The 17,472-nt window shown below is 40.9% G+C and overlaps 1 protein-coding gene across 1 annotated transcript in view; it reads left to right on the top strand.

Moving 5' to 3' along the window:
- The window catches only part of GALNT9 (polypeptide N-acetylgalactosaminyltransferase 9), a 132,841-nt gene that overhangs the window by 102,064 nt on the left and 13,305 nt on the right, over nt 1-17,472 (top strand). The window contains exons 7-8 of the mRNA XM_071445325.1: nt 11,702-11,887; nt 15,787-15,924. Coding sequence (XP_071301426.1) covers nt 11,702-11,887; nt 15,787-15,924 — 324 coding nt within the window. The remainder of the gene's footprint in view (nt 1-11,701; nt 11,888-15,786; nt 15,925-17,472) is intronic.

Here is a 17,472-nt window from a genome sequence, read left to right as displayed (position 1 = left end):
TTTGAAGATTACTGACATTCTACAGAAACAAAAAATTACTGGAGTAACAGAGGAGGGTTTTTTTTAGTTATTTATTTTAGCCAAGCTGAAGTGTATATTCTGATGTAAAAGTACAGGCACTGGCTGGGAACATAAAGTGCTGTGGGTCACCATGTGAGCTCTGAATTTATTCTAATGCAGGATTTTTCTGCTCACATCTGACATGCTTTTAGGGTAAGTTTTGTGCTGATACAAGTGAAGAATTGTGATAAATGACTTAATTAGGGAAGCTGTGAAAAGGCAAAAGGTAAATGTTAATGCCTTCTTTGTAATGAACTAATGATTTTTTTGTCTATAATGGGACATTAATTTGCCAAATAATTTATCTGAGAAAGAATATAGATTTGGCAAGGAAGTGTATCTGAGTGCATGTGTTGAGAAAGGAGAAGCCATTATATTACATCCTCAAAAAGGTTATTTTCAGATATTGCTGAAACAAAATATTTTGCTGGATCTGAAATGAACTTTCAATCCATACTTTGAGGTGTCAAACACCTTGAAACGTCAAGCACCATTTTGGTTCAGTTTGAAACCATATCTGTATCTCTATATATTTAACTTCTAGAAATCTCTTGCAAACAAAGAACATCCCTTATTTGCTCAGCAGTTTTATAATATGGGACACTATCTTCCCAATAAGCTGAAGCTAATATTTGCAGAGTTCAATTGTGAGGACACTTCTAACTCTTGGGAAAAATACTGCCAAACGTGTGTGTGTACTTTCACATCCTTATGCTAGATGGAATGTGGCCTATGTACCTTAAAGAATAAAAACATGCCTAGCAAAGTCTTTTATATGTCACCATTGATAAACTTCTGCTGGTTTCATTATACAACACACAACCAAAAAGAAAATCCACCAAACAAAACAATTTGTCAGCTAAAGCAAACCCTAATCTAAATCTTTGTAAATGGAGTAACTGATCTTGAAGAAATGAAGTTAAAAGAACCAGTAAAAGGCTGTGGCTGGTGATACACTTCATTTCAAATTTCCCTGGAGAGGCAACAAATCTACAAACGTGACAGCTTACTTTGCAGTCCTGGAATTTGGAGATTCTTTAGGGAGCTGTCCATCAAAATCACAAACAGCCTTTTTCCTTTGTGTTTTACCCAAATTGCATCTCCTCAGCAGCTCTTTAGGTGATGTACAAAATAGCTTCATTTGTCACTTATTTCACAGCCTATGATTAATGTTAATATCTGTCCATTAATAGCAGCAATAAAGCATTTAAGCAGAGTGAATCACTAGGATATAGTGGCACTTTCTTCTCTAAAAGTTCCTTTTCTGTGCCATTTTGAGTTTTCTCTGAGGTATCTAAAAACCACTCCAGACATCTGCTGTCTGATAGTCAGGAAAGTCAAAGCATGTTGTAACAGACTCACCAGAGGGGGTTTTTGCATTTTCTCATGTTCTTTTTGCAGCTCAGGTAGCTGCCAAGGCTGCTGGGGCCTGGGTGAGAGTGCAGTGTAGGCAGAGGCATTTTCAAGCTTCAGAGAAGTTTCAAATATTCTATTGCAGTCCTTTATGGGCATTGCCCCTCCTCTGGCACTTTCCCATAGCCCTGGGAGGAGAGTATTAATCATGGATTTTCCATCCCAAGTGAATAAGCATTCCCAGTGAAAGCCATGCTCACACACATCTGCATCTAATGGTTATTAAGCATTTGGCACTTACTGTTTAAAAACAGGACATCAGCTGAACTCAGTAATTGTGTGTTGTTTCAGTAAGCAGGTGCTCTGGCTGAACTTGTCCATTATAAGCAGGTGATGATTTGTGAGTTTTTAAAGTGTAAATTGCATGTTTAGTTTGCTGATCTAATTCAGAAAGGGAGTGTGGGAAGGGCTGCCTAGAATTACTGTAATGATTTGTTAGTACTTCCATACTAACTGCTATTTTTCTTATTGCTCACCTCAGATATTTTACTCATTTTCCTTCTAGAGATCAGTTTTCAGTGCAAATTCCAGTTTGAGTTCTGCTGTTGAGGGCACAGAGTGCTTTAATGTGGTGTCACTAGCCTGGCTGGGCTCTGTGCAGGTGAGGGATGAGTTCACCCAGTTCCTTCCAGCAGGGTTATCTCTGCTGCACACCTACAGCACCAAGACTTAGCAAGATTTATGGAACTACTAAGGATGAGCTATCAGGTAGATCTCCTGGATGATAATATTCATGGTTGTGTTCATACAACTGCTCCTTCAGGAAGGTCACAGAGCAGGAACAAGGTGGAATTAATGCTTTGAAAAACAGGAGTGCCCCCTTCATCCCTGTAGTCTGCAGGTGAGTTTAAAGAGCACTGACCAGAGATGGAAACTGCCACAGCTCCCTGAGTGCCACACATCCAGCCTGAGGACAGTGGGTCCTGACATTTTTCTGCCATTTTCCCCATTTTTGCCTTGCTTACTTTCCTTCTTTTTTTTGGTGTCAGCACTGCCCTGGGGATCATTATGGAGCAGGGCTGTGGAGAACTCCCAGCTCTCACCTTGTGAGTGAACATCTCTGCTGGTGCATGCCTCAGGTGCCAAGGCTTGAACAAATCAAACCTTTTGTGCTTCAGCCCCCAAGCAGCCAGGTGACAACTGTTCCTCATCTGTGACAGCCTCACAGTGTGGCCTCTGAGCTCTGTTTGAGCACCCATGGTGTTGCTGTGTGCCCCTAACACCAACTTCTTGGGACTTCTTGTAACCATGTTCAAAGCTGAATTTAAGCTGAGACATCAGATGTTTTCATGGTCTAAAATATTAGTAATTAATCTGAATTTGTAGTGTTCCTGCCTTGGAAGAAGCTTTTACTTTAATAGCCTTTTTTTCTTTTTCTTCTTCTTTATTTTTTTTCCTTTTTTTTTTTTTTTTTGGAAATGTTATTTTAAGTAGATCAGCATGCTGAAATTTGCATCGTAAAAGATTGTTTTGGAACAAAGCAGGATCTAATGAGCATATAGTAAATCCCTTGGCTCTGCAGCAAAGCCACAATAAGCATAATAGCTCTCACTGAATTAATCCCTTGCAGCCTAAAAGCTTTTTTCTTTAAAATGAAATAGCAACCCTGCAGGATTTAGTGTAGACAATATGCAAAGATCATTTAAGGGTCTGCTGTGGAAAGAGAAAACAAATGAGGATGACTCCACTTAGGGTCCTTTGAAAAGACCCTTTGTGATCACTTCATTAGTCAGTCTGTTTCAATATTTTCTCATTCAAGAGTGACTTTATTCTAATTGAAGCATCAATAAATCCCACTCTTTATTCTTCCTCCCTGTGGTCCAAGCTAAAATGTCAGGAAGCATTTTATCATTTTTCACCCTTCTTACTGAAGGCTGAGCACACAGTAAGTATTATTTCATTAGCAAAAGGCTGCAAGTGTGAACTACTGGTATTGCACAAGAAAGTTGGGAACTCACTTTGGTGGAAAAAAGAAAAAGTTTAACTTCTATTTTTTATTTTCCCTCTGGCTTAGCTTAGGTGACAATTGAAGGGAGATGCTGTTGCAGGGTTAATTTTGTGCTCTTCAAAAGATTTCTGTGATCATGTGCACACCTCTATGTCAAGCAAGGCACCCCTACTCTGACCTGAGGTATTCTTGCTGATCTTCCCCTGGCATCTGCCAGAGATTAAATGTAGTTTGGAGACTGCTGCCATGCTCAGTTTATCTAATTTTGGGCATTTTCTGTGGGCTGGACTGTGGCAGTGAGTTCCTGTTCTTGTGTTCCAGCTGCTGAGCTGAGCAGTCAGCATTGCCTGGTGCTTTGGTGCAGGTTATTAAAGCACTGTCTGGCAAAAAGGGGTATTTTCCTAAGAACTTAAATGTTGCAGGAGCTCAGCTGCAGATTTTCTCATGTAAGCTTAGTGTACATAAGACTTTATCCCTTGCTGGGGTTTGAACTTAGAGGGAGATTTTCTCTATGGTCTTTTGGGATAAGTGAGGAGAAAAAACCTAAAGCAATCAAATGAAGGAGATGTGAGGAACAAGAATTACAGGCTGGTCTTTATTGCTGTTTCATATATCCCATATAGATTGTATTTTTCCAAGGCCAATTTGTTGAATTTTAACAGTTATAGTACAAACAGGATCTGTGCTGGCATATTTACAGAAATGACTGACAGTGATTCTATTGATTTGGGAAAAAAGTTGAGTAAATTTGTAAGAAAGCAGAAAATTATTCTCATCAAATGCATTCTGAAGGAATACATTATGAGAAGCATCTGCCTGGGACAATTAGCAAACTACTTTAGAGATACCAAATTTCATTTACTTCATAGAGGAAAAATGATTTGTGCTTGCAAAACACAACAGATATGGATGGTACTAGACCAGAAGAAATCTGCAGCCTCTTTTAGACTCGAGGAGAACTCAGAGAAAATGGAGTTATTATCTGTAGCCTATGAAGTTTGAGGGTTTGCCTCAAAGCAGTCTCTTTCCTACGCCCGTCATTTACGTGGTAGGAGCCGTTAACATCTCCTGGAGCATTTTGAGGTGCCAACATTCATTAATTTGCTAAGAAAAACCTTTTAATTTGCTAAAAAAGCCTTTGCAAATGAAAACCTTGCTCTTTGGCTGTCCTTTCTCCCTTCTCCCACTCCTCAGTGCTTGCTTGCCTGCCAGACCCTGGGCAGTGCTGCAGGGAGGCTGGAGCAGGGGGAGCTTGTCCAGCACCCCTGCACTGACTGGGCTTCCCCCGGAGGAAACAGCAATTCCTGAACCACCACCACCACCACCTTTTGGAGCTTAAGATATTTTATTCTTTGCCACCTGAGGTCTGTGTGTAAAGCCCAGTGTGGCACAGGGAATCCTGCCTGTGCAGGGTCAGGCTGCTCCTCTTGCCTTGGAAGGGTTTTGAATTTCCATCCTCCACCAGCAAGGCATTTCAGAGAGTCTGGGATTTTCCTTGCAGAAGAGAGATGTGCTTCTTCTCCAGACATGCTCTTTTCAAATGTGCATTACCCTTTGTAAAAGTTGTTCAAAATATGGGTTTATGGAGATGGGATTAGTGGTTAAAGAATATGGGGCATTTTTAATATAATTTTAAATCCTATCTCCTCCCTCATGTAGCAGCCAGTCTATTAATTTATCAGCCCTAGCTCTTTACACACAAAGTTTATCTTTACAGCGAGATAGCAGTTGCTGAGTGTGAGTTTCTCTAGAACATGTTTCAATTTCTTCTTGCTTATCTGTTTGCCTCTCTAAGAGGGTTAACAGAAGGGTTTTATCTTCTCTCTGTTGTCACATCTGAGATCTTAACTGGCTTGAGGTTCTGTGTAACCTCTAAGAAACATGTGAAGGACAGCCTCTAACTTTGCTACTGAAAAGCCACCAGACAAATATAAAACATGCATGTGTTGAGTGTCTCATTGCAAGAATGTTATTGTTCCACTGCCTTTTTTTTTTTTTTTTTTCTGAAAGCAAATCATCTGTAAATACCATAAAACCCCAAGGGATCAAAGCTTGGTCAAAGTCCAAAAAAATTCTAACAAATTTGACCTCCAAAAAGGTCAAAGTCCAAAAAATTCTAACACATTTTAAAGGCGAATCAAGTACCTATGAAAAAATTCTTTTACTTTTCTATGAAGAAAAGGTATCATTTTGAGTCTGCCATGAAATTCACTTTAAATGACTCTGCAGGAGAATCTTGCAGCACAACCTTGAACTCTACTGTAATAGTTGTGGGAAAAGCAGCAAGCTTCCAAGTATTCCTCATCGGAACAACTGAAATATTGATATAAATAATAATCATAAAGCAGTAATACTAGAGCCAGACATATCCTAAACACTTGTATGGCTGCACTTCTCTATCCTTCATATCTCTTCTTCTCTCTTCCAATTAAGTTTTTGCTGTTTGAGCCAGGAAAAAAACATGAGGAGAGCCCCAGGTGAAATGCAACCTTCCAAAAATCATTAGTGCAAAAACACTGCTCCGTGTTTCCAGCCTTCCAGGGCAAGAGTAAAGGATGGGCATTGACACATGCAGGGCAAGAAGACTCCTAATGACAGAATTAACTTTCATATTTGAGGTTTTGTCACACTCCCTCCACATCTGCTGTGAGCAGATTATCTGCAAACTGCTTTGAGCAGGAGTTGAGAGCAAAAAGGAAGGATTGTCACTGGGTCAGTGTCAGTGTCAGTCAACCAAGGACCCTTTGGGCTCCTGTAATTTGAAAGCATAGGTCAGAAGTTTATCCTGAAACTTCTGACAAAACAAAGATCTGTGGATCTTGAGATGTGATTTCTTCCTTTGTTCAAGTCTCTTTTTGGCAGCTAAAAGTCTCTCTGATGTGAGCTGGTTTGTCCCAGCATGGAAAGATTTTTGCTCTAGAAGTGCACCATTAACTAGCACAGGCTATTTTGAGAAGTGACAGTTGGGACTTTTTTAAACCATAATTATGGCTGCCTTTAAAGATGGTGATAAAAATGCACTTGATGAACAAAAGGAGAGCATGTGATTAATTTTTCCATATGATGTGTTTGATTATGACAGCTCCCCAGTCTCTAACAGCTTCCTATGTGAAGTGAAAAACAGAGAGAGAGCACTTTATCTAGCACAGCTGATTAAATATGACTCTCCAGGCAGCTCTGAGAATACATGCAGGAGAGAATATCCATAAGATTCCATTAGAAAACAAGAAAATGTCAGGCTATAAATTACTGTGAAAGATCAGTTTTCAGTGAACTACATAAATTGTCAATATCAGAGATGCAAGAATACTAAGTGTGCAATATTCCTATTAATTTTTGGGTTCTAGTGTGGGCACTAGAAGAGTTGGCACATCCCTTAAGGATTGGAGGATAAGTGCAGAGCTCCCTCTTCTCTCTCACTGAGCACCAGGGTGTTTAAGCTGCAAAATTCACAGCAAGGTACAATGTTCTTAAGGACCACAATCTTTACTTCCAGTCTAGGTTTTCAAAGTTCAAACTGTCTCCCCAGCTTTTTCTTCATACTGATGCCATTTTTATTTTTACCTATTGATTTTGCTTTATGGTGAGATCATCTGTACCAAATTAAATAGTCCTGTGCAGTCACTCCAGTGTACACAATAATGTGATATTCAATTTACAGAGCACCAAGTCCATAGAGAGGGAAGAGCCCTCCCTTTAATTAGCAAGAGCCTCTTGGGAGCTGTTGCTTCTCTCTTGCCAATGGCAAATATTAAATCCCAGGAATAATATTTAAAATGCTAAAAATGGCAAATATTAAATCCCAGGATATTTCTGAGCTCTGACATTCGCTCTGCAGGACATGATGCTGTTGGAAGCAGGTCTCACCTGCAGGGCAGCAGAACACACCAGCAATGTTCTCTCTATGTATATTGCCAAGATTTAGGAATTGATTAGCCCAGCTCAACTTCCTACTTAGTGGTGGCCAGGCTTGTTTACCCCTTTTTAACTTTAATTTTTTTAAATCCTGATAAAGATGGTTTCAATCTTCAGTAGAAAGTACTTGTGGGAAAATGCATTTCCTTGGAAAATTTCTTCTTGTTTGGCAAGAATTAAAGCTTGGCACCTTATTAGCCTTTCTAAATAATGTACCCAACCTGCTTTCAGAGAGCTTTGCTGATGCACAACTGAGGCCATGCTAGACAAGACACGGCCTCATCTCAGATTTCCTCTGATGCATAAAATGTGATGTCCAGCTGGCTGCTGCATAAATAAACATTTTCCTGTAGGACAGCCACACCTCAGGTGTACAGGAATAGCTGATAATTGGTGTCAGTAAATCATTATAGTGCAAGCCACAAACATAATCACTCAGTTTGTAATTTACTCCTGATGGGGGTACTTGTTCTTCTCAATACTTAATATGTCTGTTTATAGAAAAGTTGATTGAGATAATTAGCAGTAAAAATGCTAAGGTAACACGGCTATGGTAACATTTAAATTGCCATCAATTTTGTTTATAGCAGCCTAAAGAGCAGTGCTGAAATTAGAAATTAGCTACAATTAGCAAATAAATTAAGTGTCTCTTGGAATTACTTGATCATGTCTTAAAATGTTGCACAGTGAGATGCTCACAGAGGCAAAGCTGAGTCCCTGGGCTGCTCAGCTGCACCAGTCAAGGAGAACACATCTTGCTTTGCTGCTGCTCCTGGCCTTGCATGGAGCCTGGGCTGTTGCCCCACTGTACAGGTTTGATGAGTACATGCTGGGAAGCCAAAAAAAAAAAAAAATTGTTCTAAGGAATTTGCCTCTGCATGGGGGAAAAGAAGGCAGAGTGGGATTTTCAGTGATGTGCAGCCTTGTGGGCAGCAGCTCAAAGACTGTAACCCTTCCACCAGCTCAGTAAATGAACCTTGAGACACACATTTACTGTTGGCAGCTCCATATGAGAGGAATAACTTGGGCTGGAAATGTGTTGTTATCCCAGAAGATAAGCCACAGACACAGAAGGCAGTTTTCTCTGATTGCTGGAATGTGTCTCTTTGGAGGGCCTTGGGCATCATTTCATGTTCACAGTTAGAAATAGTTTGCTTCCCCCAGTAAGGTTCTTTAAGGACCCTGCTTGATAAATGTTTTACAGAGGCATGTAATTATTTCCCTGGCATAATTTCATAGTTTGATGTGGAAGGAAATGTGTTGTCTGCTACTGTTAAAATGGGTCATTAAGTGCAGTTTTGAGAATGAAAAGAGGATGGGAATCAACCAGTTCAGGATCAGCTGCTGACTCACCTGTCTCTCACCTGACTCATGCAGTGAAAGTTTTCTCATTCTTTCACCTTTTGTTAGAAGCAGACAGGGAATGGTTTTCTGCCTTTCAGCTCTGTGTCCAGAGAGGAGAAGGTGAGCTGAACATCTCATCCTCCTCCTTCCAGACCAAGTCTCGAGTATTCCTCCAAATCTCACACAATGGCTCTCAGCTGCCCAATTTTGGATGCACATGTTTGATTCTACTACAGAAACTCTTCTATTTAGTGCGAGTTTAAGTAATTATTGGGCTGGAAGGGAAGGAGACAAAATCTTCACCCTGTACTTACCCATGTGCTTAAAGGGTGTGAGGAGACTGGGTCATGTCTGTGCTCCCCTGAACAGCACCTGATCCTCATGAAGAGAAACAGGAGACCTTGTCTGGCCTGGAGAGAAATGCCCACAGCTGAGGAGCTGTGACATTTGTCTGGGATGTGGAGAAATGGTGGCACAATGATGTTCACCTGGTGATACACAGGTATCTGATTCCTTGCCCCTGTGCTCTCCATCCAGTTCTCTTTCTCTGGGATTGGAAATACCATTCTTATCCAGGGAAACATCCCCTGCTGGTGTTAAAAGTTACATATTCCCAGAAAAATAACAAGTCATCTGGGTTAAATTTCAGCATCTTCTAAGGAAGAAAAGTTTCCTTTAGTATTTTCTGGCTGTTTCCTTCCTTCTTTCCTCCTCTTCAGCAGATGTTGGCTCTTTAAAGAGTGAAATCAGGCTGGGGGGAAAGGGAAGGGACCGAGTGTCAGGGAAAAGCAGTCCAAGGGAATATGGATGGGGCAGTCACACCACAGGCAGACCCCTACTGAGAGCTGAGCACCAGGATCAGACAGAGTGAGATTTATCTGGCCTGAGGCTGCTGCTGCCTTTTTTATTGTGTTTCCTTCAAAGCCAGGTGTCTGTGTTCCCTGTGGATTTCATCTGTGGAGAATTTATCACTGATAAATAACTGTTTGTGTTGAATTTACAGATGAGCTAAACTGTTTTCTTTAATGTTGCAGTTTAGTAGCTTTTCGTTTTCAGGTTTGTGTGAGCGCTGGCATTCAAAGGAAATAAATCTGTCACTCAGATAATGTACTTGCCCTTGGTACCAAAATACATAAATAAGAGTTACAAGGTCATTAAGCATATCAATAGAAAGAAAAATGTGCTGTGCATTAAACAGCTGACTTCCAGGTTGGGTTGGGCAAATAGCAGTATACTAAAGTGTACTGCTCATTTCTCCTTCTGATTGTGAAAAACAATTAATTCTTTTTCTTTTTTTTTCTTTTTTTAGCACTTTCTCTTTGCACTGGAAACCCTCAGCACATGTCAGTCCAAATTTATGAGCAGTGTGTTTTTCAGTGTATTCCATTTATCAAATGTAAATTTCAGTAGCCCGTGATTTACTACAGAACTGTTTGGAAAGCAGCAAGTAAATATTACCTAACAAAGTATTAAAAAAAGAAAAGCCAGAGCAGAGATTTTATTTGCCACTTCCCAAGCACTTTATCTTTGTCCTTGAAAAGGCAGGTTAGGTGGAGAATGCCCCAGTATAGTTCTGGAATGCATCTTCATGGAACTGTGTTTTTATTATCAGTAAAAGGCAACCTTGGAAAGTACTGGATTACTGCTTATATTTTAGTATCTTTCATTTTCAGATTTTTCTACTAGGTGCAGACCTGAGGGAGCTGGATCCATAAGCCTCCCACACTCTGCATCACTCCAGATCTTGCTGATGCAAAGAGACAAATCCTCATTGGCCCCTGCCGTGGAGCTCAGACAGTAAACAATCAGCAGGGAGAAAACTGCACACTGTGGGTTCCATGGTGTCTGGGCAGGCTGGGTGACACAGCCTCCACTCTGCCCCTTTTAGCCCTCTTCATCAGCTCAGGGGCACAGAGATAAGATGATGAGAGGTCTGGAGCACCTCTCCTGTGGAGACAGTCTGAGAGAGTTGCAGATGTTTAGTCTGGAGAAGAGAAGGCTCTGTGGTGACCTTAGAGCCCTTTCCATACCCCATTCATGTGTCAAACACAGCCAGATGACACAGCTGATTTTTGTTGAAGTTTCAGTAACAAGCACTTGATTAAAATAGCACCCATGGCAGAGGTTACCACCTCACAATTTGTTTTCTGCCTGATGGTCCCAAGAACAGTGATACTGTGGTGAAGGACTTGTCTCTTTATGGATTCTAAACTTATGTACCTAATGCAGCCATCTGCATCCCCTCAGACCCACCTGCCATGTGCAGCTAGAGGAGAATTGGGTGATCCTTTTGAACTGACTGGCAAACACCCTACACACAGCACCTGCACAGAAGCACCTGTGTTGCCTCTGGAGGGGAAAGAGAAGCCACATGGCTGTTTCTCGGGTTTCACGTTGCTGAAATGGCTCCTGAGATATTAAAAATCTTTTTTCCCAGCCCTGCACGCGAAGAAGTCAGGATTCCTCAGCTCTGGTTTTCAAGGTTGTTTATCTTCTCTTATCTAATACTTTCTTTTTTGGACCCACTGAGGTCTGTCCAGCAGGTCAGGTTGAGGCACACTGACCGCCCTCAGGGTGGTGTTATCTTTTGATACTAAGAACTACATGTACTTTATTTACAATAATTTTCCAATACCTATCACCTATGTTAGACAGTCTCTCTCTACTTTAAACCGATCCAGAGGTGTCACCATCACAGCAGAAGATGGAGAGCAAGAGGAAGAAGAAGAAAGACAGGACACGCCCAGATTCCTCCATCTTGCCTCTTGAACCCCCATTCTAAATCTCCAAAATTCTACTTTTTCACCCTGTGATAAATTCACTAACATTCTACTCAAACCCTTGTGGCTTGTAAATCTTCACACAAAGTTGGTCACTTTTTCCATGGGCTAAAATCAAAGGCACGGGTGCCTTGGACTCTGTACCAAGGTCTCTGAGCCCCCTGCCAGGGTCTCAAACCATCCGGGGCAGTCAGAGGAACATCCTGGGTGTTCTGACAGATGATTTCTGTGCCTCCCCCAGGTGTGGCAGTGCGGGGGCAGCATGGAGGTGCTGCCCTGCTCCCGCGTGGCGCACATCGAGCGCACCAAGAAGCCCTACAACAACGACATCGACTACTATGCAAAGCGCAACGCCCTGCGCGCCGCCGAGGTCTGGATGGACGACTTCAAGTCTCACGTCTACATGGCCTGGAACATCCCCATGGCAGTGAGTACAGCCCACACTCTGGCCTGAGCACAGGCAGAAACACAAAGCTGTTCCTCATTAGCTCTTGAAGTGAACGTTGCGGTGTTGTGGGTCCCCAGGACGAGGTGAGAGATGAGAATTGACTCCAAGTTCTCAGAAGGCTGATATATTATATTATGTTATGTTATATTATATTGTATTATGCTATATTATACTATGCTTTATGATATTATACTCTGCTATATTGCACTATACTATATTATATTATATTATACTATATTGTATTCTAAAACAATACTAAAGAAAGACAAAGGATACATCAGAAGGCTAGACAAGAATGATCATAAAAACTCCATGACTGACCAGAGTCCCGACACAGCTGGCTGTGATTGGTGATTAATTAAAAACAATTCACGTTTGGATAAACGATCTCCAGGCTACATTCCAGAGGAGCAAAACATGGAGAAGCTGAGGCTTCTCATCTTCTCAGGAGAAAAATCCTGGCGAAGGGATTTTTCAGAAAATATCACAGTGACAGGGGAAGGGTGTTACTACAGCTGCACAAAGTGGGCAAAGCTCAGGGAAAGTGCTTTGGTGCATGCTCAGTACAGAGAGTTCTGCCAGGAGAACTTGCTGCCTCAGTCTAAGTTTAGTTGTGCACTCAGTCCTGACTGTTGTGTGCAGTGACACAGATTTATAATTTAACCAGAGCAAAATGTCTCAGGTTTATGTGCTCCCCTAGAAGTCATTAATTTGGGGCGCTGTTAAACTCTGAGGTGTTCATATGCTACAACAGTGGGGACAACAGAAATGTCCATAAATAAATATCATCATTCATTGTGAGACTCAGTAGACCTCACCAGCATAAAAAACGAAGTATGCAATAAAAGAATCACACATTAAATAGTTTTATTGTCCACAGGCTGAGAGGTGCAATGCGGGCACGTTCTGCTGCTCACTGTGCATATGAATTGTAGATGGCGTGTGAGGGCCTCTAGGAATCCATGTAATATAAATATTAGATAAACTGTAGGTTCCATTTATCACTTAGCTCTGTAAGTATATCACGTGCTACATCTGCACTGAGCACAATTCTTGAAGAAAAGAGTTTTATGTTACATCCCGGCCAGGTGGAAGCTGGCTGCTGGTGTGTTCCTTGGCTGTGTTTGCATCCAAATTATTCATGTGAAAGGGCACAGGGAGAGCAGCTGAGGGGTAGCATACACTGATCTCAAGGTAAGGATGGTTTATTTACCCCTAACAGCAGGGGTTTGGCCAGAGCTGAAGCAAATAGGAACAGGAATGTTCCTATCAGAACAGGAAATATGCAAACCCAATGGTGTCTGGGAATATTCAGATATGACCTGGAGTTCATCAAAGTCATGAGAGTCTTGTCAAAGACTTCATTAGATTTAGTGTGTCCTAAACACCTACTCATACTTTGGTACCTGGTTAATACATGAAACCCCATTTTTGTTCTTTCCCCTTACAGTTTTTAAAATACACATTGGAAAGGAGCAATGTTTCCTCTTTGTCCATTTGATGTCTGAATATGCCAGATATTTTCACAGCTCTAAATTCACTCACTGCTGTTCAATATTGGACACTGTGCAATGTGTTTTTGGTGACTTCTTTTGGCACAAGAGGTAATTGCAGAGAATTATTTTCCCTTAACAAAAGGCAGTACTGCATCACTTTTTCCACACAAGATTTCTGTGACAGTAGGAGGAAGACAGTGCAGTGTCCATTAAAAATTTATGAGCATTTTGGCCCTGTCTGAACACATAAAGTACACTTGCTAAAATGGTCATTTTTCAATTAGGAGATGAAAAACTAACCTCTGTAAATTTGCTTGCTTGATGGCATGTGCAAATGAATTCTGAGAAAAGATGATATTTAAATAAGCATTTACGCCAAAACATGATTTCCTTTAATCTCTCTGAGATTACTTACTGATGCAGTTTTCTGCACTGAGCTATACAGCAGAGCTTTTAAAAACACCCAGGCACATCTACAATAAAAGACATAAAGTCAGCAGAAGTACTGAACATTAAAATTTCCTTTTCATAAAATAAATTGATTGATTGATAAAATATATATCATAAAAATCAGCCTATTAGCTCTCAGGAACAGGAAGCTGAGAAAAGTTGGTGTTCATGACATTATTCAATACAGATGACAGAGGAACTGTACTTTTGGCATAAGCCATCACAAAAACCTTCTGCAGGGGAATTAGAAACCTTGCTAGCTGGTTAAAAAGAATATGTCCACAAAGTAAATCCTGTGGACATCTCATTCTTGTGCCATCACACTGTAACCTGCCCATGGTGGCTGCAGCTGGCACAGAGGGTGAGCACAGCTCAATTTGTTTTCATAGCTGCTCCATTTGCTGCTCTTGTGCTCTGTAGAAAAAGAACTGCAAAAAAGGGCACTGTATTGCCTCATTTTAAATAGGGCAGAAAAGAGGCAGGTAAAACACATGCATTTTCCCATACCACAAAACCAACCCAAATTAGCTCTTCCATAACTTATATTCTTAACTTCTCCACATTAACTCTTCTTCCCACCATCTTTTTCACAACTCACAGGTTTTTGAGAACATGTGCATAATGTTTTTCTAGATCAGCAGATGGTCTTGGGCACACCTGCAAGATCATGTTCCTATAACCTTCAGCAGCAGGTCAGCACAGCTTTATTCCAGTTAAACAAATACTTGGTACATTCCCACTTTATTCCTCGACAATTTTAGTAAAAAAGGAATCTCACACTGGATGATTTATTGCACTGAGTGCCTCAGAGGATTGCTCTCCTTCCATGCAGCCTCAAGTACCACGTAAATTAACATTCATTTGAATGGATGCTGCACTGAGGGCTCCTGACAGAACGTGCATCAGCAAGCAGCAGTGAGCACAGCAAACCCTTTATGTGGCAAATAGGAAAACCTGTTCAGTATCACACTTGTATTCTCTCTTGAAAACCAGGCATCTGTTGGGGATCTTAATAAACCCTGAGTTAAGATCTGCTGCTGTCTTGGAACCCTGCATTAGAAACAATCTGTAAAATGTGCAGATATTCTTCTGGAGGAAAAGCACAAGGCACTTCAGAGAGATCTCATGCAAAACTCCCCAGTTTCAGTCCATTTGATTAATATAGTGTCAGAAAAGGTTTTTGGATGAGGTAACTCTTACTGTCTTAATGTTGAACTGTGATGATTTATGACACTTTAAATCAACAGACTCTAACTCAGGACTCACCAGTTTTAATTGGCTTTGTTCATATGAACTTGAATCTTCCAGCCTGTGTCTTTCATGGTATTTGTAATTAAATGTGAATTAAATTATGAAGTAGAATTATGAAGGTTTTGAGTTTAACTGCATTCTATGGCTCAAGTCTGCAAATGAGCTGCAGTTCTAGTAAAAACTGAATGTTGGTCCATATGAATGCTTAGTGGAGCTTAATGATTTTTGAGCAGCTTCGCTTTGAAGTTTTAACAGATCTGTTCTGACATCATTTACTTCACTGAATACTCAAATCTCTTACTGGAGTAAACCATGACCAAGCTGCCATATTTTAGATCAGAATTACTGCCTAAATTCTAAATGAATCTGAAAACAAAGGCTTCAGGATTGATTGCAAACACTTAGAACTGCTGTAAGTAACAACATTCTTATTGTATTCTTCTTATTTTGATTTATTTTGAGGTTTCTTTTGTTCTTTATTCTCTTCTTTCCACTGGCTTTCATTAATATTTATTGTCTGCACTCAGCACCAGCCGTTTGATGAGCTGCTGCTTACAACAAAAGAAGGAAGAGGGGGAAATACAGCTTGGTACACAAAATGCACTCCAATTTGATTTCAGTAAAGATAACAACCATAAAGCCAGTGCAGTGAGATTTCTTTATTCGTTTTCTGCTTTGCAGAACCCTGGAGTTGACTTTGGAGACGTTTCTGAAAGAATTGCTCTGCGACAGCGACTGCAGTGCCGGAGCTTTAAGTGGTACTTGGAGAACGTGTACCCTGAGATGAGGGTCTACAATAACACAGTCACTTATGGAGAGGTACAGCATGTCTTTGGAAACACATCACAGCTGCACTCCAGCACTCCTCTGCTTTCAGAGCTGGCTATCAGGATGTACAGAGCAATTACACATCAGCACAGCAGTGGTGACAAAAATGCCCTCCCCTCCTTTTAATCAACGCTAAGGAGTGTGGCTTTGAGAAGCCCTGTTCCTTTTGTGGGAGGGCAGCAGGTTGTAGGTAGACAGTTTGTGGTGACTGGGAGTGGGGCTGTGGCTGAGCCCTATCCCCAATGAGCTACAGCTGTGAGCAGCAGCTGAGCAGCATTGAAACAACGAGCCATGGAGTGCCCAGGGCACTGAGCAACCACCAAAGGAACAGAGGGCACACAGGGGCAATGCATCAGCATGAGGGGGATAAAGGGTTGGGCTAAAGAACAAGAAGGGCAGGTGTTTGAAGCCTTCTGAAGTATTATGATGTTACTCTGTATGGGTTGAAGCCTTCTGGAATTGTGTGGTGATATTCTGTGTATTGTGGCTCTCTCAACTGTGACAGATGCTGCAGCACAGGTGAAAGTCATCCTTACTGACAATTACACACAACCTCCTTGGCTCTCATTTTAAAACATTGAGACATAAGTTTGAGCCAATCATTTTCCCCAGTAAGATGCCACAGACATCATAAAGAAAACGTCAGTGGTCAACAGAGCTCAAACAATTGTCTACATGAGCTGCAATTAAATCTGAAGGCAATATATTTTCCCACGAGACAGCTAAATGGAGACTGTTCCTTTCTCTTCCATTTGATTGACTTCATACAAAAATAAGTCAGGCACTTGAGACATTGATACAAAGTGGAAGTTTTATTCCATAATATCACTTTGCATCCTAATATAACTATCCCCATCAGGAACTGAGAAAAGACGTTGAGTAAATTCAAGAGGAGCTGTTGGTATCTGTCAGCTCTGAGAAGTTTGTTAACAGTGGAGAACATTGGCAGAAGTGCCAATGTTGTGTCAATTATATCAGACCCTGAGCAATCTGGGCTCTAAAATAAATTTTGTTCCTCCTGAGCTGTCACATAGAAGGTTCTTGAGTCAAACAGGAAGTTCAGTGATGCAAGTATCAAATTCTTTAACATTTTTAATAGAATAAAGCCACACAAGGTGTTTACCTGTTATAAACCAGCCTAGGTCCCTTTTAGTCTTCAGGCTTTATCCTAATGACATCAGGCTTGTTGTAAAGTCCTTCTGGTTATTTTCCTGGAGGAAAAGATGTCTGGATTTTTGTGAGTTGCAAGAAAAATAAATGTATTGAGTAGACGTGGGACAGATTGAAACAGTAGTAAAAGAATATTTCCTAGTGACTCAATTCCCCTTTTTTTAAAGCCATCTCATAAAGCTGTCTTCATCTTCTTTAGCCTTTATAGCACCCAAGCTATAAAAATAAACCTCCTGAAATTTAGTTGTTGGTGGGCCCCCTTATTCAATTGGATTCCCTGTTATGCTTGTACACTATAATCTGAAGAAATATATACTGATTTTTTTTCTGACACCTTATGCAGCTGCTGTTTCTAAATTATGGGGGTGG

This window comes from Agelaius tricolor, unplaced genomic scaffold, assembly GCF_023055355.1.
Source record: "Agelaius tricolor isolate 1412-34295 unplaced genomic scaffold, bAgeTri1.0.p SCAF_20, whole genome shotgun sequence".
Lineage (NCBI taxonomy): Eukaryota > Metazoa > Chordata > Aves > Passeriformes > Icteridae > Agelaius > Agelaius tricolor.
The sequence above is the reverse complement of the archived record's forward strand: the minus strand, read 5'-3'. Positions and strand labels throughout refer to the sequence as shown.